The sequence below is a fragment of the Mesitornis unicolor genome, unplaced genomic scaffold (assembly GCF_000695765.1).
Source record: "Mesitornis unicolor isolate BGI_N332 unplaced genomic scaffold, ASM69576v1 scaffold18936, whole genome shotgun sequence".
Lineage (NCBI taxonomy): Eukaryota > Metazoa > Chordata > Aves > Mesitornithiformes > Mesitornithidae > Mesitornis > Mesitornis unicolor.
Window position 1 is genome coordinate 56,603 of NW_010190693.1, and position 26,935 is coordinate 83,537.

The 26,935-nt window shown below is 37.3% G+C and overlaps 2 protein-coding genes across 3 annotated transcripts in view; one reads left to right on the forward strand and one right to left on the reverse strand.

The window, feature by feature from the left end:
* CCDC88A (coiled-coil domain containing 88A) overlaps nucleotides 1-19,727 on the forward strand; it is a 75,566-nt gene extending 55,839 nt beyond the window's left edge. The window contains exons 22-34 of one of the 2 annotated variants that reach the window (XM_010186485.1): nucleotides 84-270; nucleotides 645-790; nucleotides 1,423-1,515; nucleotides 1,715-1,929; nucleotides 7,643-7,726; nucleotides 8,735-8,938; nucleotides 9,223-9,294; nucleotides 10,273-10,353; nucleotides 11,801-12,066; nucleotides 14,047-14,160; nucleotides 14,297-14,298; nucleotides 14,400-14,533; nucleotides 18,753-18,817. In XM_010186485.1, coding sequence (XP_010184787.1) covers nucleotides 84-270; nucleotides 645-790; nucleotides 1,423-1,515; nucleotides 1,715-1,929; nucleotides 7,643-7,726; nucleotides 8,735-8,938; nucleotides 9,223-9,294; nucleotides 10,273-10,353; nucleotides 11,801-12,066; nucleotides 14,047-14,160; nucleotides 14,297-14,298; nucleotides 14,400-14,533; nucleotides 18,753-18,817 — 1,663 coding nt within the window. Of the gene's footprint in view, nucleotides 1-83; nucleotides 271-644; nucleotides 791-1,422; nucleotides 1,516-1,714; nucleotides 1,930-7,642; nucleotides 7,727-8,734; nucleotides 8,939-9,222; nucleotides 9,295-10,272; nucleotides 10,354-11,800; nucleotides 12,067-14,046; nucleotides 14,534-18,752; nucleotides 18,854-19,414 lie in introns of those variants that run through there. The other variant, XM_010186484.1, reaches the window with a different exon arrangement.
* A 5,923-nt stretch (nucleotides 19,728-25,650) lies between these two features.
* LOC104542248 (prolyl-tRNA synthetase associated domain-containing protein 1-like) overlaps nucleotides 25,651-26,935 on the reverse strand; it is a 1,385-nt gene continuing 100 nt past the window's right edge. Inside the window, exon 2 of the mRNA XM_010186487.1 lies at nucleotides 25,651-26,171. Within this exon, the coding sequence (XP_010184789.1) occupies nucleotides 25,730-26,171 (442 nt within the window). The 3' untranslated portion in view covers nucleotides 25,651-25,729. The remainder of the gene's footprint in view (nucleotides 26,172-26,935) is intronic.

The window sequence follows — 26,935 nt, forward strand, 5'->3', positions numbered from 1 at the left end:
ATTTCATGCTTCAGAGGGAATGTGGGTCATGAATACATTTCCTTCTGTCTACATGTATTCTTTTATGGTGTCTTTAATTTCAGGCTTATTCATACATACAGCCAGCTCTTGAGAGAGAATGAAGTTCTCCAAACTGATCATAAGAATCTGAAAACATTATTGAACAATTCCAAACTAGAACAAACACGATTAGAAGCTGAGTTTTCTAGGCTCAAAGAACAGTACCAACAACTGGACATTACATCTACAAAACTAAATAATCAGTGTGAGGTATGTGAGAATTCTGCTATTTTTCATGACTGATAATCATTGTAATATTTATATAAGTGTATCTGTAGATTGATAAAATCACGTGGAGTGCTTGAGAATTAGCCATTTGGTTTATGGATAATGAAGTGGGTCTGAAGACTAATTTGTTGCACAGGCAATGCAAAAATTGGTGCTCATGTTAGGTAAACTGTTTTAAGCTACTTAAAGCATTTAAGAGATTTTTATCAGTTGAGTCATGATTTAGTTGAGTTTTCTGTTTGATTTGACTATCAGAATCCTTTGTAGACCTAAATTTTCATGATAATCTCATTATCTGTGTGTAAAATATGCTCACATATATTATATGCATGTACTATTTCATATATTTTTAACAGCTGCTTAGCCAGCTTAAAGGAAATCTGGAGGAGGAAAACAGACATCTACTAGATCAAATTCAGACATTAATGCTACAGAATAGAACATTACTTGAGCAGAATATGGAAAGCAAGGATCTCTTCCATGTAGAGCAAAGGCAGTACATGTGAGTTTTTAAAATGGTGAAATTACTGTGATTAGAACAGTTATGCTAATAACTATATATTTTTAAAAAGCTTCTCTTTAATATAGAATTTAACGTGTGTGCTACTTCCAAAATGTTTTCCTTTTTTAGAATAAAAATTTAAATTATATGTGAAAAGCAGATAACTCAAACTACAAACATTGTATTTTTAGTTCCAAAGGATCAGCGCAACTGTGCTCATTACTGATGATGCAAATGAGGAATAAAAATGTTACTTATTCCTCATTCTACTGCAAGCAAAGATCCTAGGTTTGTTTGTAATCTGAAAACTTTTTTAGTGAATTTGAGAGATGAGCAAATGTGCTTGTCTAAATGATTCTGTTAGAGCCTAAATGCACGTTGTTATTTAAAAAGGGAAAGTGCTCTTGTGTATTAAAGGTGAATGGAATTTTTTTGCAATTTTATGCCATAATGTTAAACTTAAGACTGCTTGTTTGCTGTATCTCTTGATTTTGCAATAAGAAACAAGGGTTACATAAAAATTCTTCATGAAAAGTGACAGCTTTCAGATTGTAGCATGTACCTTTGGATATCTGTTCACACATTATATATACATTTTTGAAGCATACATTATCATTAATTTCTGTTTACAGTGACAAGCTAAATGAATTAAGGAGACAGAAGGAGAAATTGGAGGAGAAGATAATGGATCAGTATAAATTTTATGAACCATCTCCACCAAGAAGGTACTGATGAACACGATATAAAAATAACCACAAATCTAAAACATGTCATATCTATTCTGTTCCAGCTGAAAATCAGAATTTTGTTAAAACTTCAGGGGAGCAGAATCTTGTCCGTGTTCTTGCATACAAATTAGGAAAAATCTGAAGGCATAAGTGATGTATTATAAATGCAATAAATGTACTGTATTATTGATAACAGAAGGGGCAACTGGATTACTCTGAAAATGAGGAAGTTGATAAAATCAAAGAAGGATGTTAATCGCGAGCGTTTGAAGTCGGTGACCCTTACGCCTACCCGTTCAGAATCTAGTGAAGGATTTCTTCAGCTGCCTCACCAGGACAGTCAGGATAGTTCCTCTGTGGGTTCAAACTCTCTTGAAGATGGCCAGACCTTGGGGACCAAAAAGAGTAGCAGTGAGTACTGCAAAACATTTTTTTCTTTTGATAATCCTTGGCTAAATGTCCTTTTGATACAACTAAAAATTAAGAGGTGCTCAGAAAAGGCTGTATATTTTAGAGAATTTTTAAATACAGTTTTTAAAGTCTTTAGTAACGAAGCCTGAATTCATTTATTAATGGTAGATTTTTACTGACTTCTTACAAACTCCTCGATTTTTTGGGGCAGAAACTAGTTTTTAGTATTACTGTGACTGTAAATGTAAATGTTAAAATACATACACAGCACTTGGGTAAGATGAAGCAGGGTGAGTTACTGGGTAAGGCAAGCAGAGTTTTGGCTAGACTATCAGATGCCACCACTAGTAATTTTCTTTGTTTGTTTCTCCCTCTTGTCCCAGCATGAATCCTTCCCCTTGTCTTGGAAGTGCTTTCCAAGCTGTGGCTGTGCTAACATCCTTTAGTTGCTAAAAACATCTGTCTGAAGGCGTTCCCCTAGCATCTCACAAAACCAGTGATGAAGAGTTCTGCTAATATTTGAATATGCAATAGGAAGAGCTAATGTAGAGGCATAACCTATTAAAAAGATGTGAATTGTTACTGATACTAAAGATTAAAGTGGCCGAGAGGAAGACTGAGGAGCGTTACAGGGGTGTGGATAGATCAAGTATACTAGACACTATTTGCTAACCTTGAAAGAGCCTGAAAGGCATCATTTTAGGATGCCTGCAGTAGAAAAGGCCTGATTATGTGCAGCATGAGTAGTTATCTAGATTTTTTTTTGTTATCCACTTTTGGCATGAATCATGAACTGCCCAATTTATCACAAGTTGAGAGATAATATTAGAGCCAAGTTATCAGGCTGTAATGATTCTATTCAGTAATTATGCACCGAAGGCATTTTGGCTGTGCATGTAAAAGCATCAGAATACATGTGTATTAACATTCACTTAAAATCTTTGCAATACTTATTTAAAATTAAAGGTCATGGGTTTCAAAAGACAGCAGATCAGTATTCTGGGTTTTGTGCCAGCTATGAATTTGCTGCATTAGAAATTATTAAAGCCATTATGATGTATTTTTTCTTCTGTGCTTATTGCAGAAGCTTAGTCAAAATTAAGAACGTGTAAAACCACTATTTCAGGGAAACTTAATATCAGATTTGTGAGTATTTTTTTAATAACTGAAGAAAATAGTAAATTCAAGGGTACGCTTTATCACTTTCATTGCTAACTTGTCAATTGGGGAAGCTTAGCATTTTTCAGTGTAAGGATCTGTTAAGGTTCAAAACGGGTACTTTTGAATTTTTAAAAAAGCAACTGTTGCTTTTACATGCAAACTGGAAGCATTGTGGAATTCAGGAGTGACTGAAGCTATACTGGATGTGTTTGCAAGTGTGTTAGTTTGAATCAAGAGTGTGCATGCTTTGATTCAGATCCATCTGCATCTGTGTCAGCGATTCCATGTTGGCAGAGCTCTTCCATGTGACAGTTTTCTTTGCATGATACTCGGGACCTTGTAGTGTGCAGTTACCCTCCTGGTGGAGCCATGGTTGAAGCTACAGTGGCTGATCCTCAAAAGAGGTTTGAAGTTGTTCAGACCTCATTAATTTTCTACTCCATGGATCATGTTCATGTTTCCCTTAATCCCAGTGTATTTATCCACAAACTGGAAGGGATGGTCTAATTCTGGATCCACCATTACACATGTCGCCATGGAAACCACAGTTTTGGATAGAATTTGGATGAATTATATGCCAATTCAGTGCTGACAATCTTACTGAAACTGTTTGTGTCTCAAAAAGTCAAGGGAATAAAATATCTCAGTGTGAGAAGTACCAGTAATGGCGCACTTTCTGCAGTCTGTTTCTTCTGCTTTTAGAATTACTGTAAATCCTAAATATCAAGATACTGAGGCTCCTTTCTTTTCTGTAAGAAGTGGTTTGGCAGTAGTGGCTTCCACTGAAGGAAGCTACAAGAAATAGAAAACCTGTATGCTGCCGGCTGCTGTGCAAATACTGAGGTATTGTAGCTTTCCACTCTGGTTGAAGGCTGTTTTGGATACAGGAAGAGACTGGTTCTGTTCCACTCTGATCTCTTGTGACTGGGAATGGAGAATGTTTCAGAGGGAACTGCTGAGGTGAAATGTCCTGTGTGCCCTTCAGAAGGCAAGAGAAGGCAGCTTATGCTCCCCAAATTACAGTTACTGGCACACATCAGTGGTGTTCTCAGAAGCTAGAGGACGAAGTATCTGACATAAGGTGATCTTTGAGATGTGTAGGTTTCCTGGCCTGTATCCCCTGTGTGAGAAAGTGAGAGGAGATACTGATTGCAAAATTAATTATGCTGCTGTTACCACTACTGATAAATAGATTGGCTGTATGAAATCTGTGGATTTTCTTCTTTTGCGGGTGATGAGGGAGACTGTTTTCCTAATACAAGACACTTTCTCATGCAAATATTTTCAAGAGAGCTATTGACTTACAAAGATAGGTGATCTTGGCGCAAAAACCAGGTTACACTGTTCTGCAGAGAAGACAACAGCAGAGAAGACGACACCTGAGGTCTCATAGAGTGCTTGAAGCCCATGCCTGATTGCACAGGTCCTCCGGAAAGGAGGGGATGCCTGCATGGTTGTTACTGTGTGTAGAACAAGTTAAATCTCACAAGCAGTGTGGATACCATCTGCTCCTCTGACTGCAGAGTTTCACCTTTGCTTTTCCTGTCTCTGTTCAGTGATTGAACGACATGAGTGCCATAGATCTGACGTCTGCTTTGTGCAGAGCCTTTTTTCTCAGGTGAATGGGGTACCATTCTGAGCCTTTGCATAGAAAACCCAAGGCGAGCAAGTGGATTTTTTTTTTCTTCCCTGTGGAGAAAAACAGATTACTTTCGTGACCTTCTGCTTCAGCCATTTCAGATTATTAACAATGTCTCAAGGAATTAAGGCTATTAGTAAGCCTGTCATCTTTAATTAGTAGTAGTGGTAGCAGACAAGTAGTATCGTAGTGAAAGGAAAAGTAGTATATTGGGCTCCATTTTCTGTTACTAAAACATTTAGAAGATGTCTGCCTAAAACTTCCTTGTGTGCATGAGCAAAACAATTTGAAGATTTAAATACTCTCCATACAGAATTCCCCAGAGTACTTCTGCCAAACGGTAGGAGGATGGCAAAATAGGAGATTTCCTGATCAGTGCAGGAGTTCTGCAGTACTCATCATTCATTCTCAGCACAGAAGGCAAGCACATGCTCACAGAATACTGAAAACAGAAAGAAAAGTTAATGAATTATAATAGAGTTTTTTGAGTAGATGATTATTAAGACCGAAATAGTCCTGTCATCCCCTTTTTACAGTCTGTTGGAATAAAGGTACAAAGAGCTAAAGCTGCCGAAGCCAAACTTTGTGGTGTCCAGTTTGTTTCTGCTGTTGCTCTGCCATTCCATAATTCTTTGCAATTCATATTCTATGCAGTAATTACTTACGTAGTCTCTCAAGGAGGCTGCATGTTACCAAAGGACAGGTTTTGACACAATTTCCAGGACATCAGTGGTTGCAGTGAGGTTTTCTGTTTGGTAGAGTTGCTCAGAGCCATAAATTGGGCCTTTTGGAAGTCATCTGTGTTAATGAATAAGATTCTTAAACATCCTCTGGTTACTTTTTAATAAGATTAGGGTGGACATTTTTAATTAAGAGGGATTAGTTATCTGTGTCTATAAAGGATTATAGAGGGATCCGTTATCTTGTCTATAAAGAATTATAGAAGTTACAATGATGACAAAAAGTAGTAGGAATAGAAGAGAATTACCTCTTTGGTTTGCCAGTAGTGTTAAAACTGTTTAGTTATTTACTTGCTAGAAAGGTAATCTGATGCTGTGTCTCATATTCTTTTGGCAGGGAGCTATTCAAAGCTATGTATTTTTCTATATCACTAGATAGACGACATGCATGTCTCCTGTACAGGAAGTTTAGCAGCCTTTCTGCTTTTTTTTGAGTAAGTCAGCATCTGTATTTATGTTGGTTTTGGCTTATTTCCTCAGGATGTACAAGAGAGGAATGCTTTATTGATCTGAAAAAACCCAAACTAAACCAAGAAAGGGGTTATTTTTAAGTACCTACAAGTATTTGTACATATTAAAAAATATCTGTATTACCTACTTAATGAATAATTTGAAGGTGAAATTGTACTTAGTGTAGTTTTACCTTACACAGGTAGCACGTGTAGCCTTTTTTTTCTCCCCACTCCACATGATAAGGACCTGCCATAGGAGGGTGTTTGCTGTCCCTCCCTGGTCAAGACAAAAGTTTTCACAGTTGCAGAATGTTACTCTTGCAATCGTGCATTCATTGGAAGTTGTATTGAATTGTAAACTTCTTACTCTTAAGTGCAAACACAGAGTAATGAGATGGAGAGGGAGATTTCTTTCTCATTCAAGGCCGTTCATGTGCACTTGTAAATGCATATGTATATGTGTACTGCATAGAACATAGAAACTGCTGCATAACAGGCTGCTGGTTGAGCAGTAAACCAAGGCAAATGACAAAGTGTTGTGTCCCAAAAGTTACTTCAGAGAGGTAAAACAAGCAGATCTTGGGCTGATAGCCTGGACTGCATGGCTTTCTTCATAACTGCATAAATGAGAACGTTTTAGTAATTTCATGATGCATTTCTTTCTGGATCTTTACATGCAGTTGTTTGCATGTGGCTCCCGTGTGCTTGGCAGTCAGCTGATACATTTATCTGATGCTTTGAAATGCAGGTGTCTACCAGTAATCGGTCAATAATGCGGAGTAGCTGAATCTAAGGACAAGATTAACTTGTGATTATTGCCTCTTCTGTCTTTCAATACCATTTGTAATTTTAACTCTTGTTTTCTGATATTCTGTATCTCAGTTTTCTCTTAGTGCTCCCAAAATGTTACAGCAACACCTTTGGATTTGGAATTTCTTTTGCCTTTTTTTTTTTAATTTAAATCTTTGGTATCTTTTCAGCTAAAAAATTTGGTGTATACCATTCCAGCCAATAAATCTTGATTTTATTTTTTTTATTACAGATTTGAAGTGGATTCTTTTACTAAAATATTAAAATCACTGCACACAAACAGTAGATTGAACATAAAGTCCATGAAATTGACCTTTTCTACAAGACAGTAGATGACCAAAATTATTAATGAGCACAATATGTAACAAATGAAGACTGATAATAGATTGTGTCCTAGTAGAGATGCAGGGCAAAACATTATGGAAGTTATTAATCTCAAAAAATAATGTTGTGAACATATTTTAAGGTAGAAGCTATACTTAAGAGTTGCTTTCATTTTTTTGCTTCACATTTTTCTTTATGTTCAAGAAATGTTATTTTCCACAGTAAGTGGAATATATATACAGAAAGTATATAATCATCATTTTCTATAATAATCTGCAAAGAAGTTAACTTATTTTTTCAAGAGCTTGGCAGTTAGAACTTTCAAACTGTGTTACACTCTTCATTATTTTTGGTGCATTTGTGAGTATATTAAAGTTTTCATAGTGTAGTTTTCATATTTCAGTGTAGTCTTCATATTTCATTATCACACAGTAGCATGAGAATGATAGTTTTTAGCATAGCATACATAGCTTAAACTCAGACATTCATTTCTGTCCTTAGTTTCAACATTTAACTTCCATCTGTTCTTCTCCCTTTTTTTCTTTCATTTCCCTGTTTCCGTTTTTCCTCATGCTATGACATAAAAGTGGTTGCACTGAAAAGACTGCCCTTTTTGAGGAACAGACCGAAGGAAAAAGACAAAATGAAGGCCTTCTACCGTCGCTCCATGTGTAAGACTTTATGACAGTTCAGCTTCTTTTAAATAGCTACACTGGCTTCCATTACTAATTTTTCACTAACCTCTCCCTGGACTGCGCTGTATTTTTCCTCCTCTTTTGCAATGTGCAAGTCCTGCTATGGTACAAGGAGCTGGAGCTTTTTTTCCTTTTCTTTTTTTTTGGCACTGAATACTTTATATATGTGCACCTGTGCACCCACGTACCCGCACATTTACATGCACAAGCACACGCACATACATATATATATATTCAGTGCATTGTGACTGCATATATTTGTATACATAGCTGTCTATATACACGTCTCTATGTGTATATAAATTTACAGTGCACTGTGTTGACCTAAATAGTTCTAAATTACACATTTGATAAGCCTTTTGTTAAGAAATCACTGTAATTTTTTGTTTAAAGAAAGTGTAGAAAATAGTGCAAGGCTGTATGGTGGTCTGTCACTCTTCAAGTGTTCATCAGTTGTTGTCACCAAAATGTTGTATTGATTAATTTCATTTTATTTTGTAATGAGGAGTGGAAGTAAAGGTGAATATCATCAGATGTCGTCTTTTTCAGATCCTTTTATTTGTTGTGTAAAATACAGTATCCCTGCAGTAACCTGCACTGTACAAGGATCCCGTTTCATTATTGACATTATATCGTATTAGCATCTTTGCCCATTTTATCCTTATTCATTCCATTTTATCATTGCCAACAGTATATCAAAGCTTATAACATATATATTGCATACCATTGCAGAGCAAGCATGGCGATTATACCTAATAAAATCAGTTTTAAGAACCATACTGAGCTGAAAAAAGTCTCTGACTTATAACACTTCTCATTCATTGAGCTGATTGCATGTCATAACATGGATGACCTTGTGTTTATATCTTCTAGTATTCAATGTGCTTTAATGCTTAGAAAACTGTCAAACGTTTTGCAATACAAAGTAAGACCAGAAGCCAATACATTGACCATGCTGATCATTTGCTTTCATTTGCATCCCAGCCATGAATGACCTGGTGCAGTCCATGGTCCTAGCAGGAGGACAATGGACAGGTAGTTCTGAGCATCTGGAGGGTCCTGATGATATATCTACGGGTAAAAGGAGGAAAGAATTGGGAGCTATGGCCTTCTCTACTACAGCTATCAACTTTGCAACTGTCAACTCTTCCACTGGCTTCAGATCCAAGCAGTTGCTAAATAATAAAGGTATAGGTAGAAGCTTCTTGCAGCAATTTCATATAAATATTTGTTTTATTTGTTTTTATGTTTTTCAGCAAAAACCAACCTTAGTAAATGAGTAGCAGTGCTGATACTGAATAGGTTTAATAACTACAGCTATAAAATACGTCAGGATTTTTTCTACAGAATGTTACATAAGTGAAAATGGATTGGTTTGCAAAATGTTTCTGTATATTTTACAGATTATAAATATTTCAATAATCTTTTAATTTGACTTTATTTTACATCTTCTTTTATGTCTCTGTGTGTAGATACTACATCCTTTGAAGATGTAAGTCCACAAGGTATTAGTGATGATTCTAGTACAGGATCGAGAGTTCATGGTAAGATGTAAACTTTAATTAAATGAATTAAGGATGTGTTATGTGAATGTTAACAAAGTTTGCAATAAAATGTGAGTGATGTCATTACAAATGAGCATGTTTTCTGTGATTTGCATCTCTCTTGAATGTATGCTGTCATTTCTTCAGATTATTCTTTTCTTTCTCAACTACTACATCAGATAGATATTCTGTATCTCTGGTAGAAAGTATCTATGAAGTGCATCTGAACAGGATCAAAACATTTTCCCTTTTAGAAATATATTTGGAGTTAATAGTAAAATAAAAAGTTGTAATTTCAATCCTAAAAAAAATGAAATTCAAATCTGGCCTGATTTTTCAATGTTTACTGTTCAGTGAAACCTAACTTTGTCATGTAGTGTATTTCATAAAATCATTACATGTTCCTTCAAGCTAAGCTATGAAGTGAACACTACTATAGATTATTTAGAAGTGAAGTTTTAACTCTCCTATAAATACTTAAAATTAGTATGAGCAACAAGCATTTTTTGAAAATAGTAAGAGTGCATTTCCCTTGTATTGGATAGGAGTACAGGACATTATCTGTGCAGATGCTCTTGCTCCTCCTGTCCGTGGCATTTCAACAATGTGCAAGATTCCTTGTCAAATCTGTTGTAAGTGACCTAATCATGAGCAGCTTGCTGCATGCCCATCTTTTCATCTATCAAATCCTGGTTTCCCACTAACCAGTCAGTACCTAAACATACACTCTATTTCTCTCTTCCTCTCCCTTGTACCTTACTATTCCTGTAGTGCCCTTTTCTAAAGTGTCCTCTTGGATTGCCTGGAAATCCCTTCGCTTTCTGATCTGTAAGAAACCACTTTGTTGACAATGGGCATGCTCAGCCTGTGAAATAGTGCATGATTCCTGCCTCTGAGCATTCTGTGATCAGAATGTAAAGGTACCGTGTGATTGGCTACAATTTTGTTCATCATGGTGTCTCCTAATTTTCCATTTAGCTTCCAGACCAGCCAGCCTTGATAGTGGCAGAACATCCACTAGCAATAGCAATAACAATGCTTCACTCCATGAAGTCAAAGGTATGCTGTAGGTGAATTTACAGACACGATTCATTTCCATTATTTTCTCTGTAAGATCATCTATATAGGTTACAAACAAACAAACAAACAAACAAAAACCAAGCAAAACCAACAACAACCAAACCACAGAAATTCCCACAGCACACCAAAGCATGTTTTTCTTTAAGCATTTTATAGCCTTAATTTCCCAAATTAGGAAAGGATAGAAGTATTAGTAGAACTTCTGTTTTAATAAATATTAAAAGGGTGATATTAGTGTATATGTTTCAGAGTATTTTAAACCAAACCTAACTCAGTTAATGATGTTACAAAATAAGAATTCCCCTCAAATTACTTTAAAATCACTTATTTATCAGAGAAGTTGCTCCATTTTTTTTGTCCCAGCATCCTGCCACATGTGCACTGCTGTTGTAAAGCTATATAGTATCCAACAGAAACCAGAAAAAATGGCATATAGTAATATCATCCTATAAAATTTTATATTGTGTTTTTAAAAGAGCAATAATGTTCCTGCATTTAGCAGTATTCTCTAAATTCCATATATTAAGAGGCTTCATATATATTTTATTATAATGGCCATTCTAGCTGGAGACTGTTGTACATATTAGACTAGAATGCTGCCAACTCAAGACTTAATTTAATATTCATGGTTTGCATTTATTAAACAGGTTTGTTTGGAAAATTAAAGGTGAATGCTAGCTTAAGATTTTTATTGGTTTGTTTTCTCTTTTTGATAGCTCCCTTTAAAAGATTCTTGGAGGTACTCCTTGCCCCAGTAGCTATACAGTATTAGAAATTTCTGCTGTAAACAGTTTCTCTTTCTTCAAACTCAATTTGATTTCTTAGGAGTAATATGAAGTAGGAAATCTTTATTATTCATCAGTATTTTTGAAGCCATTCACAATTGTTGAAAAAGTAAAAAGAATTGGTGGTGTGAAATTTATTTTGCATTTAATATCATATGGTTCTTTCTGGCCACAGTTCTAATAAATTAGGATTAATGGCAGAAACTGTTGGAGAAGGAGCATTCCTAAATAGTTCTTGTTGAAGATCTATGCTGAAGAAAATATTTCCTTTCTATTCCAGCTTTTGTATTTCATGTAATGTGAAACTCCTTAGTAGTATTCCAGCCAAGAGCACAGGCCTATCTTTAGGCTCTTGGACTATAGTATTATGCAGGTGGAGGCCCAGATTATAAGTGAAAGGTAGTTTTTTATTTAAAAGCTATCACACCGTGTTTAAAGAGCTTTAAGAGGTAAGTCAGGGGAGTGCAATTGTATTAATAATACATTTAGTTTGAGAAAAGAAAGAACAACTGGAATTTTTAGTGTTTTAAATAGAATTATAATTAACTGAATCTGATAATGTTCCAAACTTGAGTAAGGTTATACTGTTTAACAGCTTTATTTTTCTTATGGAATACTTTTTATACCATTTACCCCAAAAGCAGGTGCAGTTAACAGTCAAAGCAGGCCGCAAAGTCACAGCAGCGGAGAATTTAGTCTGCTCCATGAACATGAGGCATGGTCTAGCAGCAGCAGCAGTCCTATTCAGTATCTGAAAGGTCATACAAGGTCCAGTCCAGTGCTCCAGCAAAGAACACCTGAAACACTGGGTTGTCGTGGAAAACAGATCAAAACCAGTTCTCCTGGAAGTGAAGTTGTCACCCTGCAACAGTTTTTAGAAGAAAGCAATAAGAGTACCTCAAACGAGGTTAGTTTAAAAAATATTGTAACTATGTATTATCCTGTATATGGGCACATAATGAATAGAAGATTTATAGTGAGTAGAACTGCTTTAAAACTTTGTGGAGATACTGCTTATGTCGGCATTAAGAAGTAGTGTGGACTGTATCCTGTTAAACTGTACTTGCTGTATTACACAGTTTTGCAGGTTGACCTTTTTTGGGTTACTGAATTAGGTAAGAAGGTCGATTTATACTACACAAAATTGTCCAGCATAGTGCTGTGTGGTACACTCATAAGACTTCAGATGGAACTCAAAATAGGTTTACTTTTCTTCTTCCAGTTCAGCACTTGTCTTCAGTAAGAGCCGTTGTCAGATCTGTCTTAAATCAACAGGAAGGAAGATGCTTTACTTCATTCCCTGAGGAGAGATTCTTGTCTGCTTCAGTTTCATCTTTTTAACTGCTGTGCAAAAAAACTGACTGTAGAGGTTATTGAAATCTCAGAGGAATAAGACAAAGAGAATGTTTCTCTAAATCAGTGACAGTTTGTTAGAAGCCTCAAATCACCTTGCTCTGCTCGTATCCTAATTTTTTCATCACTAGTTCTTGAGTAGATCTGTCTGAAACCTAGAAGCGCTCTAGGATAAATCAAGCCAGTTACTGTGAGCTGGGCCTGTCAAGAGTAAGGATCAGACTCCTCCTAATTTTGATGACACAACTGAAATTGAAAAATACATATTCATAGCTGAATTGACTGGGGTAGTCTTTGACTGGAGTCCAGACTAAGTTTCTGGATTTTTTTTGTTAGATACTTAAAATGACCTCTCATCTATGGTTTCTCCGACAAGGGTGTTTAGTTTTTTAAGCATTAGACAATGCTCTTCTGGCAGTAGAAATAAAAGAAACCACCTGAGTCATCAAGTCCAGTCCACTGCTGTTCATGACTCACAGAATCCCTTTCATGGGATCACAGAAGCATTCAGGCTGGAAGGGTATTCAAGAAGTCTCTTTCCAGCCTTCTGCCAGAGCATTTCCTTAATGCTCTCAGCTTAATTCTTTACAAATTTTCTCTTTTACTATTCTGAAAAAGACAGATCTTTCTCTGCTGAGTCTGCTAATAGTATTCACCTAAACTTTTATCCTAGCTCTGAAATCTGTTCTTCAAAAAGAAAAAACTAAGAGGTGCCTGATCCAAATTTGGACATCAAGGGTGCCTAAAGGCTGTGTGCTTTGTATTACTTTCTGAGGATTTTGTCTTTATTATTTGAGCACACAGAATTTAAGCTTTAGGTCTAGACAATCAGTAGAAGTAAAATAATAGTCCATATGAAATTGCTTAGGAATTACTGATAAGTGACTGCAGAGGGCAAGTGAGTGAGAAGATGAAGTTTTGATCATCTGATTTGTTGAGTTTATCAGTATTACAGCAACTAATTCCAGATAGTTATGATCTGTTTGTACAGAAAACTCCTGAGCATGTACTGTAAAAGTTTCATGCTGCTTTTTAGATCTGAGAATCACAGAATCACAGAACGCTAGGGATTGGAAGGGACCTCAAAAGATCATCTAGTCCAATCCCTCTGCCGGAGCAGGAACGCCTAGATGAGGTTACACAGGAAGGCATCCAAGCGGGTTTTGAACGTCTCCAGAGAAGGAGACTCCACAACCTCTCTGGGCAGCCTGTTCCAGTGCTCTGTCACCCTCACTGAGAAGAAGTTTCTTCTCAAATTTAAGTGGAACCTCCTGTGTTCCAGTTTGTGTCCGTTACCCCTTGTCTTATCATTGTTTGTCACCGAGAAGAGCCTGGCTGCACCCTCGTGACACTCACCCTTTAAATATTTATAAACATTAATGAGGTCTCCCCTCAGTCCCCTCTTCTGCAAACTAAAGAGAAGTTTTAAAAAAAGACTTTTTATAATTGTTCTTTGTTTAGGTCCACAAAGATTGTTGAAGAAATGTCAGAACTACAGTTTATAAGTTTATAAGATGTTTCATATTTTTGACAGATGAAATCTGCGAGTGAAGAGAATCTTTTAGACGAAGTCATGAAAAGTTTATCTGAGTCTGCAGAGTTGTCAGGAAAGGAAAAGCTAAGAAAACAGTCTGCTGGCTGTGGCATTGTGAGATCATTAAGTGTAAAAAATACAGTTGATTTCTCAGATGGACGATCCATTAAACCAGAACAACTTGTAAGGCCCAGCCTTCGTAAAACTGAAGATACCTATTTTACTAGCTCTCCCATAAAATTTACATCAGGCGCTCAAGGGAAGGCCAAATCAGTTAAAGAAAAGATGCAAGTAACTGTATCCCAGCGACAATCAAGAGATTGCAATCCTTATGCTACATTACCTCGTGCAAGCAGCGTGATTTCTACAGCAGAAGGAACTACTCGAAGGACAAGCATTCACGATTTTTTGTCTAAGGACAGTAGGCTGCCTGTATCAGTTGATCCAGCACCGCCCACCACTGACAGAAGTGTTCCATCAACCTCTAGTGAGTACTCAGCACACCAGTTATCCTCTAATTTTTTTCACTGTGTGGCTTACGGAGTAGATTGCGTTCCACAAAATGATGCAGCTAATACAGTTAAAGCATGTAATTTAGGATGTAACTCTGATGTGCCTAGGACTTCAAGGATGGAGAGGTCCAATTTTCGTGAGAGAACTTTGCCAAGCACAAATGTGTTTAATGATAAAGTCAGTGTATCTGGTAATGACAGCACAGGATCATTTACTGTGGCACAGCCATTTTTATCCCTTAATACTGAATTAGTTAGTAATATAAGTGGATTGCCTCAAAGATCTGCATCAAAAACAACCGATCAGGCAAATCTCTCAGCATTTAGATCTGTACCGAAAAATCAAGAACGGCCTTCTGCTGATCAGAAATCTGATCATGGTGACCTACAGTCAGTTCTAAGTAGAGAGTTTGTTCCCACCACCTGTGTAAACACCAGCGAGGCTGAATCCCCACTGCTGGTTTCTGAAGATAATAAAACTGTGTGGTATGAGTATGGTTGTGTATGATAAGGAAGTTGTATTATCAAATATATACATATATATAGATACGTATATGTATATAGTCTGATAGAACATGTAGGTATTCTTCTCAATGTCCACTGGATTTAGAGAAAATTTCACTACAATGAAAACCATATTTTTTTGTTACATCTATGGGTGGTTGTTTTCTAAGAACAATGGCAGAGGGCTCAGTTGTGTACTCCAGCATGCTTGAATGGAAAATTGTAATCTCACCAAAGTTTGCATGAAACATTAATTGCACTGTATATATTTTGCATGCCTTTAAAAGCCTTTATAATACAAGCTATATTTTAATTTGTCACGCATTACAAATATTTTGTTTTTTTCCTGTACATTGCCGAATGCATGTTAAACCTATCGCATGCTGCATTGCCAAAAATGGCACAGTGAACAACATACTTTCTGGTACAAAGACAGTGCTTGTCAGTTGTGCTCGTGCTTTCAGATGAATCAGCAACACATTGATTATGTATTTGGAGTAAAAGAACATTTTCCTCCCCTTCTTTCAAAAATGAGATACTAATGAAAAGAAGCATATGGAGAGATTTCAGTGTCTTACCCTTTTCATTCATGCCATGTCCTGGCATAAATGCACTTTGCACAAGGAACAAGTTATAGCCAAATAATTCAGTGCCTCTGGCTCGCACAAGAAACATGAATTACTGTTCATACTTATTAAAATATTTGAACATCAATAAATACAAAGACCATTCATAATCCTAAGCAGAAGTTATAATTCTTATGAAGAGGTAATAAGTAGTCACACGATACATAGCACTTGTAATGAAAAAATGACCCTTTCCACCTTTTCCCTTTTGTATGCTTTGTCTTTCCATGTCTGGTGTACAAATGTGGCGAAGTGTATGATTTTATTAGGAGTCAAATTAACAGAGTTACATGAGACTCCTTGTGATGTATGGTAATAAAAACTTGTATTGATTATGGTGGAAATTCATTTTTTCTTCTCAATGGACATAACACTAATATAATAGAAAATAAGATGTGCAACAAAATAACAGGACAAAAAAGTTAAATTAACACAGTTAAAAAAGTATCAAAAAGTTTACTTGCAAAATTATAGGAGTATAGGGATACTTAAGTGAATAAATCACAAAATCCCAGGTTAAGGGCTAAAGAGAAATGTTGAAAAGTAGTTAATATGTCACTGTCTCTGCAATTGCTTGAAACTTAACAGTAAATATAAAAAGTTTAAAATTGTATCATATTTAAGCTATAATTACATGGGGCTTCAGATATTAGCATTTTTTTTGCAAGAGGAAGTAGTTACTGACAGTTATTGTAGGTCAAAATTACATAGCTATAAAAATCTTGAATGAAAATATATCTTGAGGAAAATATTTTAAATTGAAAATAAATATTGAAAATAATGACTATTATACTCTGATTTTTACAATTGAATTTGTTTAGCCAGCAGTTTTGTGGCAGTCATGGCACTGCTGCATGGGTTGAACTGTAAGTCCTCAGTGCTTAACTAGGGAGGAGAAGTGCTGCAAATCCAGTGTTCCTTGAGGAAAAGCAGCAGACATCCCTTGTGTTTGTCTATGAGGTCTCCATTTCATACGGGAGACTCAGAAATTAAATGCAGAAATAGCCCTTTCCAGAGCTTCAGCTACATTTCAAGGTGGGGAAAAGGAGTGAGGAGAGAAGATGTTTCAAAGACATTGTGGAGGGTAAAGTTACTGTTTCAAAATGTAAAGTGGCATCCTTCACCGTGTCTGCAGGCATCCATTATTATTGGGTTGATAAATTTCTCACTTCTCTTCAGTGTTGATCACAGCATGCTGTTACTTACAGCTGTATTCCCTCTAGAATTGTCTCACCATTAATAAAAACCAGGGAAACAAACCCAAATCTGAAATATAATCTTAATTTCATGTGCATTTTCTCTCACATAGCAAGATCAGTGTTCTGACCTTGGGTGACATCATTGGACTTGATTTCAGTTAATCTGTAGATGTGTTTGAATTAGCGTTTAGTTGAACTGTGCAGTTATCTGAAGTGGTGTCTGCAAAATACATTTTGCAGGTTATTTAAGGAATTCTAGAGAAAATCTTAGTTCTGACAGTACTTACTATAAACTCGTACTGTGCTACCAGTATCCGTATTGTTCTGAACTGATGCCACGGCTGTGTCTTGCAGCGAGACTGCTTGTTAGGAGCAGAACAGGGTTTGTAGCTAGAGGTAGTATCTTCTGTTTAGATCATCTGCTATTGTTGGAGAAATGGGATAAGCTTTCAGGCGTGCTATTATGTTGCGTGGGTCCTTAGACTGTTGCAGCTACAAAACATAGCAGTATTGTCTCCAGATATGTTTGTTAGGAACTCTGCAGTGTGACCACTGAACCCCGATTGTAATCAGGAGCAGGGCCACAGTTTGAAGAGAAATTGTAAAGGTTACCCAACTAGAGTGAAGTTAAAATACATTTGAAGTGTCATGGGGCACTTCAGTTTGCATTGTTTCATTTATTTTCACAGCACTAAGCTTTCACATACAAACCAAATATTTATGCCTGATACTTAATGCCATTTTAGCCTGTGGTTTACCTTACTCCAGTGGGAGAGGGCAGCAGCAACATTAAAGCAGCTTCTCTCAAACACAGAGGGCTTCAGAATAACCGAGTGTGTCTCTGAACACTAGTGTCTCTCATCCTCTGTGGGAGTTCTAGGCTCACTGTGTCCAGTTCAAGATATTATTTTGCATTGTTTTATGAACTTGTAATGAATTACATTTCAGTTCTGAGGATAGTTTTTGTGTTCCTACATTTGCTCCACTGAGTTCAGCTGCAGCAGACATTTTAACATCTCTGAAAAATAAATTGTCAACATTTGTTTATTATATAGAAAAGAAACAAATGTTTTATTGTACAGGATTATTTTTTCCTCCACTTTTTGGTCTTTACGCTTTAACAACATGGATGTCTCCTTCTGTCTATACCCAAGTAGAGGCAGGATCTGTGGAATTCCTTTCAATAGGTCACGACTGCTTCTTGGTCATGCCCGTGGCTGACTATAAAACACGCAGTGTGCTTGATCATTCCTTGGTCCCTGCTGCCTTTAAAAATGTTAGGACTTTGCATGGTAATGATAAACACTAAATAGGTGGCTGCTGGCCAAAAAAGATTTTGTTGTTCAGGCTCAGTAATTTGCTTGCAGTTCAAGGTTTGGTCGATGCTTTGCTTTAAGTGGGTAGTCAATTAAGATACTGCGCTTTGCACGTTCGGGCTGTTGCATGCAAAGATAATTTTGTTTTGCAGAACTGAATGTGAACGTTTCTGTCAATGTGCAGCAGGTAAAAATGCAAAGATGAGTTAAGGTCTCTGCTAGGTTTAGTCAGCCTTGATTACATCTGGTTATTTTTTTCTTTTCATACAGGCAAATACTTAGGGTTAGTGTATCTAAAAATTAAGTATATCTCGTTGAGGCTTTGAAAATAATACCTGGTAATTCTAAATGCTGAGATGAATTTTAATGAGTGTAGCTGAGTAGGCATTTCCAGTGAGTTTCTTCTACCCTTCTCCTCTGTCCTTTCCTCTAAAAAGAAGTGTTTATGCATCCTTTTGCTCTACTAATAAGTAGAATGTATTTTATGCATGAGGGTTTTTTCATGTCCTGATAAACACAATGAATAACATGAAATGCTTTTCTCTGCAGATGTGGAAGCTATCCCAGAAAGCAGAAATTCAAAAAGCAGGTCTAGGGAGCAACAAAGCTCCTAATTCTATTACCCCACTACATGAGATGTGGGCCAAGTGGTGAGTTTCCTGCCCAAAATGTAAATGAGATTAATTTCATTTACAACAAACTAACAGCATTACATATAAGAACAAGTGCACATTGCATTAACCGGATGTAAATACTGCTTGCTTAACTGGCTTCTGTCTTGCTTATTAGTTAAGCCAGAACAGGTTGGTTTACAGTAGTTATTTTGCCTGTATAGGAAGGGAACTTCATGCAATTTAGCCTTTTGCTTGTAAAAATTACATTTATTTTTATTTTTCAAATCTCTTGAGGAAGAAAGTTTAAAGAAATTCCATTAAGAAGTAATATTGAAGTCAGTTCTTAGAAAGGGACAGATAAACCTAAGAGTTTAACAAAACATTTTAGTTTAATTAAGTACTCTTTACTACAAGGAAACTGCCTTTTTGTAAAGCTTGTCTTTGGCATTCTGTCCTTCTCTTGACTTCATTAAGACATCTTTGGTGCATGCTATTAGTGCTGTTAGTTCTGTTAGTGACTTAACTCTGTATTTTATATTTCCACACTTTAAGCTTTTCTTATGTTCTTTTCTCTTTCTACCTTTCAACTGAACACAGAGAGAAAAGTGTCCTTCAATATCTCAGTGTGAAGCCTTTATATCTGAAGTAACAAGACAGCGACTGTAGGAATCATTAATAAAAATTAAGGGAATTTTTTACATTCTTCGTGACTAGAGCAGGCAAGAAATAAAAACCTACCTACCTTCCTTGAATCAAGGAGCTCTACTGGAGTCTACTGCCGAAAATGTGTAGATGGTCTTAGGAATTATTGCACATTGCACTGTTAAGGTCTACTGAATAAAGGACAGTTCTCATCTCCCTAAGGACCAAGAATTTTAAGGTCTCAAGAATTACTCCAGGAAAAAAAAAAGTACTTCTTTCATCTTCTGTTTATGAAATTAGCCATTGATTTGCTTAAGCTTCTGCTAATAATTAGTCAAAAAACCCCATAACTAGCAGTTTATATTTACTTCTGTAAATCTAAAATAAATGCTGTAGTATTTTGTTGAAATTGACTGTATATACAGATACAAAAACCTCACAGCTTCCTGGCACTTCACTGCCTTATTTGGTTAGCATAATTCGCATGAAATTGCTCTTAAAAAAGTTTATGCTGATTTTTGTTGCATACTGCAAGAGAAAGATTTGTTTACATACCTGAAAAAGTTCAGTAACTAACAAGAGCGGGAGTCGTGGGATAATCGTGTTATATAGAAATTGTTCGTCATTTGTGTTTTTCACATTCCCAAGTTACTCTGCATATATATGTTCAGATGTTTCTGACAGGAAATTGTCAGGTATGATTTTTCTATAACTTTTATTTTAATATAAGGGTGTTTTCAACAAATGGCATTTCCAGGATAAGACTGTCTTACTATGTTTGTGCATTCACTGACTTTTATTTTACTGTTTGTCTTTTGACATGAGCTGACTGTGGCTTAGGAGGTTTCTTGATGGCAAAAAGAAATGTAAATAATATTATATGCATTTTACAATTGGTTCCCTTTAAGGTTTTCTTTTAGTAGGATACATTTTGTTCATTACTGATTTATATTAAAATGCTATTGGTACATTCAGTGGTTGCATACATTGGTTATCTTGAAAGCATTTGCAGGTAAAGGTAAGCGTGACGTGGTTGCAGAACGAGGGTTGCAGACTGCCTGTAAACTGATCGTGCTGCTGTGTGGTAGAGCCACCACAGCTGTACCTTAATAACAGTTTATTTCTTGAGGCTCACAGGTTTTACCATTTACAAAGTCTTAGGCTGTCAAGGACAGTTGGAACAGAGTCATTTTTCACTGGAGGAAGAATGCAGTTTGACAGTTTGACAGATTCAAGTCACTTTTTTTTTTTTCCCTCCTGAAATGTCAAAAGGGAAAAAAGAGGAAAGTCCAGTAAGCTGTAGAAGGGAAAATTTTCTTGGGTTTTTTTTTTCCTTAAAGTTGATTCCTTCTGAAATACTTTTAATGGTAAAATGTGCTTAGAGATCTAAATCTAAACAGAATGTTTTGGTTTTACAGCACAAATAATTGGTTCAGCCTGGGATTGTTTTCACAGGTAATTGAAACTTTTTTTTTCTTAGTGAAAATAGGACCAGTTTTGCAGCTCTCATCACATAGAATTTCCATTCTTCCTCTGAAGACATTTCTGGTATTTTGTTAAAATGATTGGTTTATTTTGATTACCAGCTCCAACTAGCATCCATTTCTGGGCCCTCCTTCTCAGTGTCAAGATTTTCATGGATTTCAGTGGAAGCATGGTGAGTTCTGCAGAGTATCGACATAGATCAGCAATCCCAGGAGTGAGCTGAGGCCCAGAGCACTCCAGAAATCCAGCTCCACAGAGGTTTTGTAGCTCAGTTGCACTTGGAGTAATTTCTCATTTTGTAACTGATACTGCAGTGTTTTTGAGAAGGATTCAGGGCATTCCAAGCCATGCAGTGACAGCTATGAGATGTCACAGAGAGGTGGGATGGGTGGCAGTGGCTGGAAGAGGTGGGTGCATCAGGGCCTGCCTGCCTTTATATGGGTAATTTGTGTGTGCCTGCATGCACGCACAGCTTAGAGCACAGCTGAGTTTCTCCCCCAGTACCAGGTGAGATGGACAGAGCCCTGCCCTGCTCTAAGAGAGGAGTACTCCAACCAGGAAGAATCTGGTTTCTGTGCCCTTCCTCTACTGTGATGTAGGCAGAGCCATAGAGACTGACAGGAAAGTTGCCTTTACAGAATTTCACAGGCAAAGATAGGAAATCTGGGATGCTGGTAGCCCTTAGTAAAGGCATAGCTGTTATGAAAGAGAACTGAAATACCATAAATATTAGGAAAATATTTCTTGATTCTAAATTATATTTTCAAGCTCATTTCAAGGTCTGATTGTGACTGGATTCTCTTAGCTCTTCAACAGTGGAGGACCGATGCGTTTCAAACTGTTAAACCCTAGCCAGTAGTGTCACTATTTTTAGAAGAACATGTGTGTCTTGAACTAACAGATATAAACTGTAGTGCCAAATGCTGGTTGTATTCACAGAATCCGAGCAGTTGTGTGTGCCAAGTAGATTCTCCAAGACCCTGCCAGTTAGGCAATAGTAGCATGTTGACATGATTGCATGGCACATTGCTGGGCACACATTGCCTGCCATCACCACATGTGGCTGTGTCCTTTCTGTCACAGGGGCATCTCCTGATGGTTCGTTTATTAGCTCAACTCTTTTTATATTCATTACATTGTCCAAGATCTCCCATCACAACTTTCATGCTTGGTTTTTTTGCGTATTACTATAACTTCTTAAATTACAGCCAGGGTGTAAAGTCACAAACTTTACAGTTACTGTTTAACTGATGTGTACTAGAAATGAGCCCCCTCATCCAAAAACCAAAGCAGTTTCCTTGTATGAGAGACTCAGCAAGAGTTTAGAGCAGAATTCATCCTGCTGGGTCAGAGTCCAGGACGGGTCAGATTCGTGTGCCAGGCAGGTTCCCATCTGTGACACTGTCAGCAGCTTTCAGCTCGCTTTGTCTGCATTGGTACAGAGGCCAGAGTAGGATTTGGGGTTGTGTTTGCTGAAGTAGCCAAGACCAGCACTGGGGATATATCTGCATTTCAGAGATCCGAATCTACTTTTCCCAGCACCTTCTTTGCAAAGAGGTTCCAGAGCAGAAGAGCAGTCAGGAGCTTCTCTGTGCTCTGATGATTTTTCAATTAGCTTCTTTTTCCTTTCTTCATCTTAATCTTTCCAGTCTGTGCCCTTAAAATAAAAATAAAGATGTAACTTTAATCTGAGGGCTGCTTCACATTTTCTGAAACACGAACTCCTGGGGACAAACCCGGCAGCTGTTGGACAAGCTAAAAAGAGTGTACACAGCTTTTTACTGCAAGAATTGCCAAATCCGTCACTGCTAGTTCAAGATTACAAAAAGAGGCTGTAGTACTTTACAATGTATAGTTTTTATTTACTTTTCTGATAGTCTGCTGAGGATTTAGTGATATTCCCAATGCGTATTATTTCTAAACTTTTTCTAAGACATGATGCAGCCTCAGCAAAGAAGCTCATGTATGATTTTTAGAGTTAGATTATTATGTATATGTAAATAATGCTTTGATATTAATAAAACTGCCTTAAAGGAATGTACCTAGGTGTGAAGCAAAACTTTAAAAACTCTTTATTTAAAACTGTAATTTCCTTTACATATTGATTTTTTAAATGTTTGCCATTGTATACATTTATTAATGATATTAAAATGCCAAACCAAATAATTTTTATTCTTACTTTGTGTGTACATTTATACACACTTTTTCTGGAAGGATCTTGGTGTTAAGTAATGGCGTTGTGGTCAGTTGGTGATGTGTTCAGTATTTCTTCTGAAGGAAACCGATAAAGCTGTAGTAGAATTATTCTAGACAGTGTGTAGTTTGTTTCGTGTTGTTTATTTGTGTAGACCTGTGTAGCTTTTAACTGTACACTTTTGATATTTAAAAAAAAAGACACTAATTTCATAAGTAAATACAAAAAGAAACTACTATAGATTTGCCAAATGTAGTATCTGAAGCTTTGATTTTGCTTGGTCGTTATTTTTGCTGAGACAAGTCTCAGAATCTCTTCTGAGGACAAAGGTAGTTAACTTTTAGGTAGTAGAGATTTTAAGATTCATGAAGCATAGTAAACTGCTATTGTGCACATGTCTTTAAAACCATTTTTCACATTTGAAGTTTTCTGGATTTAAAAATCTTGACAAGTCAAATTTACTCTGATTTTTTTAAGTGATAAAGGATTTAGGGGTACCACAAAGAAGAAACCTTGAAGGGAGAGTGAGTGACAGGCAAAGGGTAAGATAAATTTTATTTTTAAAGACGCATATCTAGCTATTTTAGTAACGCATTTGTCAATCCGGAGTTCTTTAGGTAGTTTGTTAATCAACTCAATATTCCCAAATACCAAATGTTCCTTTCAGTCTTTTATGTAACAACAAATATAAAATCATGTGTGTCTGGATGCCTTTCTAGTGACTCTTTCTATAGGCTTCTATTTGTTCAGCATTTTTAGGTCACTCCTTTATCGTTTGAGATGACTGCCATGGTAGGTGGGGCTGGTTTGGGTCTTTCTAAGGTAGAGGGGAGAATTTCAAGTGCTGTATCATGAAGTACTTTGTCATTAAGTTCACATCTCTGAGAACTGGTGACAAATCTTTCAGAAATGAAGGAAACCATAGTAAGGATCTTTGTGAAATAACTTGCTTTTCTCTAGAAGATGCTTTTTTTACTCAGTTAATAGTAGTTGTTCATTCTGTAGAATTAGAGGTCTCTTAACAGGAAAAAAATCTCCCCCACACAAATGTTGATGTTCTCATAGAACTGGCTTGGCCATGTAGAATGAAACTGAGTCAGATTGGCTGATTTTTGCCCTGTTTCTTTTGAAATGCTTCCCTTTATCACTGTTAGAATTGCATCCTTTAGTGATGCAGTAGTAGATACTAATCCAGGATCACAATTTGTTTTGTGTGTTTTTTTTCTTCATTCTTCTGTATTCTTTATTTCCATTCTGTCTCTCACTATTGCTCATTTTAGGCACAGTTCATACATGACATTTTCATTAGGCTGTCTTCAGAAGCCCTCTTCTCCAGTATCTTCAGATTTTTGTCCCTCGCTTTCACTGCTCCCATCTTTGGGTTTTGGGTGGGTACTTGTTGCCACAGTGTGTGTACTGGACCTCATGGAGCTTCTGCTGCTTCTCTCTCGACCCAAAATCTGTTTGAAGGTGCTTTGGTTCAGACAGGCAGGAGAGCGGAGAAGGAATTAGATGAGAAATTTTAACATTGAGAATGTACTGGTCTTGTTCTTGTGCTAGTAGAGACTTTTCTGTACTAAATATAAATCATCTATTGAAAGCCAAATCAGCCTCACCCCGGGGACACACGGATGTTTGTACGTGTAGTCTCGTTCTCCTGAAGGGAGAAGCTCACATACAGCTACTTGCTGTGCCATTCTTTCCATCTCTATAGGTCCTGGTTAAGGCACGGTGGAGCTTAAAGGATTCACGTCCTCCATGGGTGCGTGAATCTGTAGGAACTGCACAAAAGTTACTGCAGTTGCAGGTCCCGTGAGTTCCTGTCCTCCTGGGTGTCACCAGGACATGCTACACCAGGTCAAGAACCTGCTGTTAGTTGTGATGATGTTCCTTGGAGCTGTTCTGCCAGGGGAGGCTGGTACAAGGGTTCACACCCCACCCCCTTGTTGTCTGATGGCCCCCTCCTGTGCTGCCGGTTTTGGGGAGGCTCTAGGAATGGGCGAGGTATGCACTGCTCTTAATGGGGTGATTATCAGAAGACTTAGTAATTATTTGCCAAGGGGGAGGATACTGTGAAAGTGAAAATGCAACTAAAAACAGAGACAATCAAATGCATTTTCTGTAGTGTAGGCGTTTTTTTCCTAGGAAAAATAATAAACATGTAGTACAGGACAAATGGGTACAGGTACACAATCTAGACATCTCTGTCCTGTGTGTCTTGACAAATATTTTAGAACTTTTAACTTGTTATTTCTTAATGATATTAAGTTTAAACCAGTCCAGTACCACACACAGAATGTTCCCGTTTTATCCATTTTGTTAATAAAGACTGTAACATCATTTAAGTAACACCTCCTCTAATTACTGGTTACTTAATGGTAGATTGCAAACATGGTTTTTTAAAGAATATTTTGTTAAATTTCTAATAATCAGAAGACAGTATTTTTTCTCATCAAATTATACAATATAAACTTAAGACAACTGAAAAAAAAAGGAGTAACCCTGGTTTTTTTCAAATTTTATTTCTCATGAGACTTTCACCAGTTTTGCTCTACAAAATCTATGCCTTGTAATAGAAAAGTGAACTTCATCTACTTCATGTCTTCATCAAAATGTATGACGATAGGCTCATGGCCTGTTGATCTCACAAACTTCAAAAAGTCATCGGGGCTTAAGCCCATGGTTGCGGAATTTGTCATGGGATGGAAATACACCTTTTCGTGGCCAGCTTCCAGAAAGCCAGCATCCAGTACAAATCTCACGTCTCCGTGGTCACAGAAGAGGGCGAGGGGTGTCGCACAGCCCTGGCCCACTTTCAGTTTCTCCAGCATGGTATTCTCATCAGCAAATCTTAGGTTTCCACTTCCAACGCCCAGTTTTTTAGCAAGGTCGTTTAAATTGATTTGCCTGTTGTGCAAAACAGTCACCAACCAGAACCCTTTCTTCTTTTTGTCTTTAAGAAAAAGGTTTTTACTGTGACCTCCTTTCATGTGTTGGACATGGGGCATCATTTCTTCAACAGTAAACACCTGGAAAATACCATCAGTGTAGTGTGAGACTGTATCCCATTAGACTTGTGGTTGCGTACTGGCAGGTATCTTTTGTTAAATACTTTGAAAATGCTGAATGTTACACTCAGCCTAAAAACTGTACCCCTTTATGATGAAATTTTAAAAGAACACAAATAAAATATGACATACTGCTCCTGTACACTGTCCGAATCATTTGTGTCTCCTGTATTCAGCAAGAATATCACACAAATGGAAAAAGACAGCCCTGACAGCACTCCTTTTTCCGCCTCTGCCACAGACTGGAATGATGTGGTGCGTGTACTTTTAACTGGGACTAAGAGAAAGTTTGGAAAGCATCTTGGATGCCATTATTTCATGGTGAAGAAGGGGATAAGCTGTAGCTCCTGAAGCCACAGGGGGACTGGAGGAGAAAAGGGGGATCTAGGGGACGGAAACTTAAGAGGGGCCACATCTTGCCGGCTGCGCTCAAAACGGCCCCAAAAAACCCAAACGTTCTGCCAGGCCCAGCGTCTGGAGGTCCATTCGGTGAGGAATTCCCTACTGATACTTGATTATGCTAAAATATCGCGTACAGGGCCTAATACAGCCCCGTAGCCTGCTCTGTTCTGTTTGTACGCAGAGTTTTATTTCCGGATTTAAAGAAGATCCGGAGGATGCCAAGAAGAAAGTGCGGCTGAAGCGCGCTCCCAGCGCAGCCCGCTCGGAAGGGGCCGGGGCAGCTCCCGCACCCGCGGGTGAGTAGGCGGCGGGCGGCGGCCCCACCCG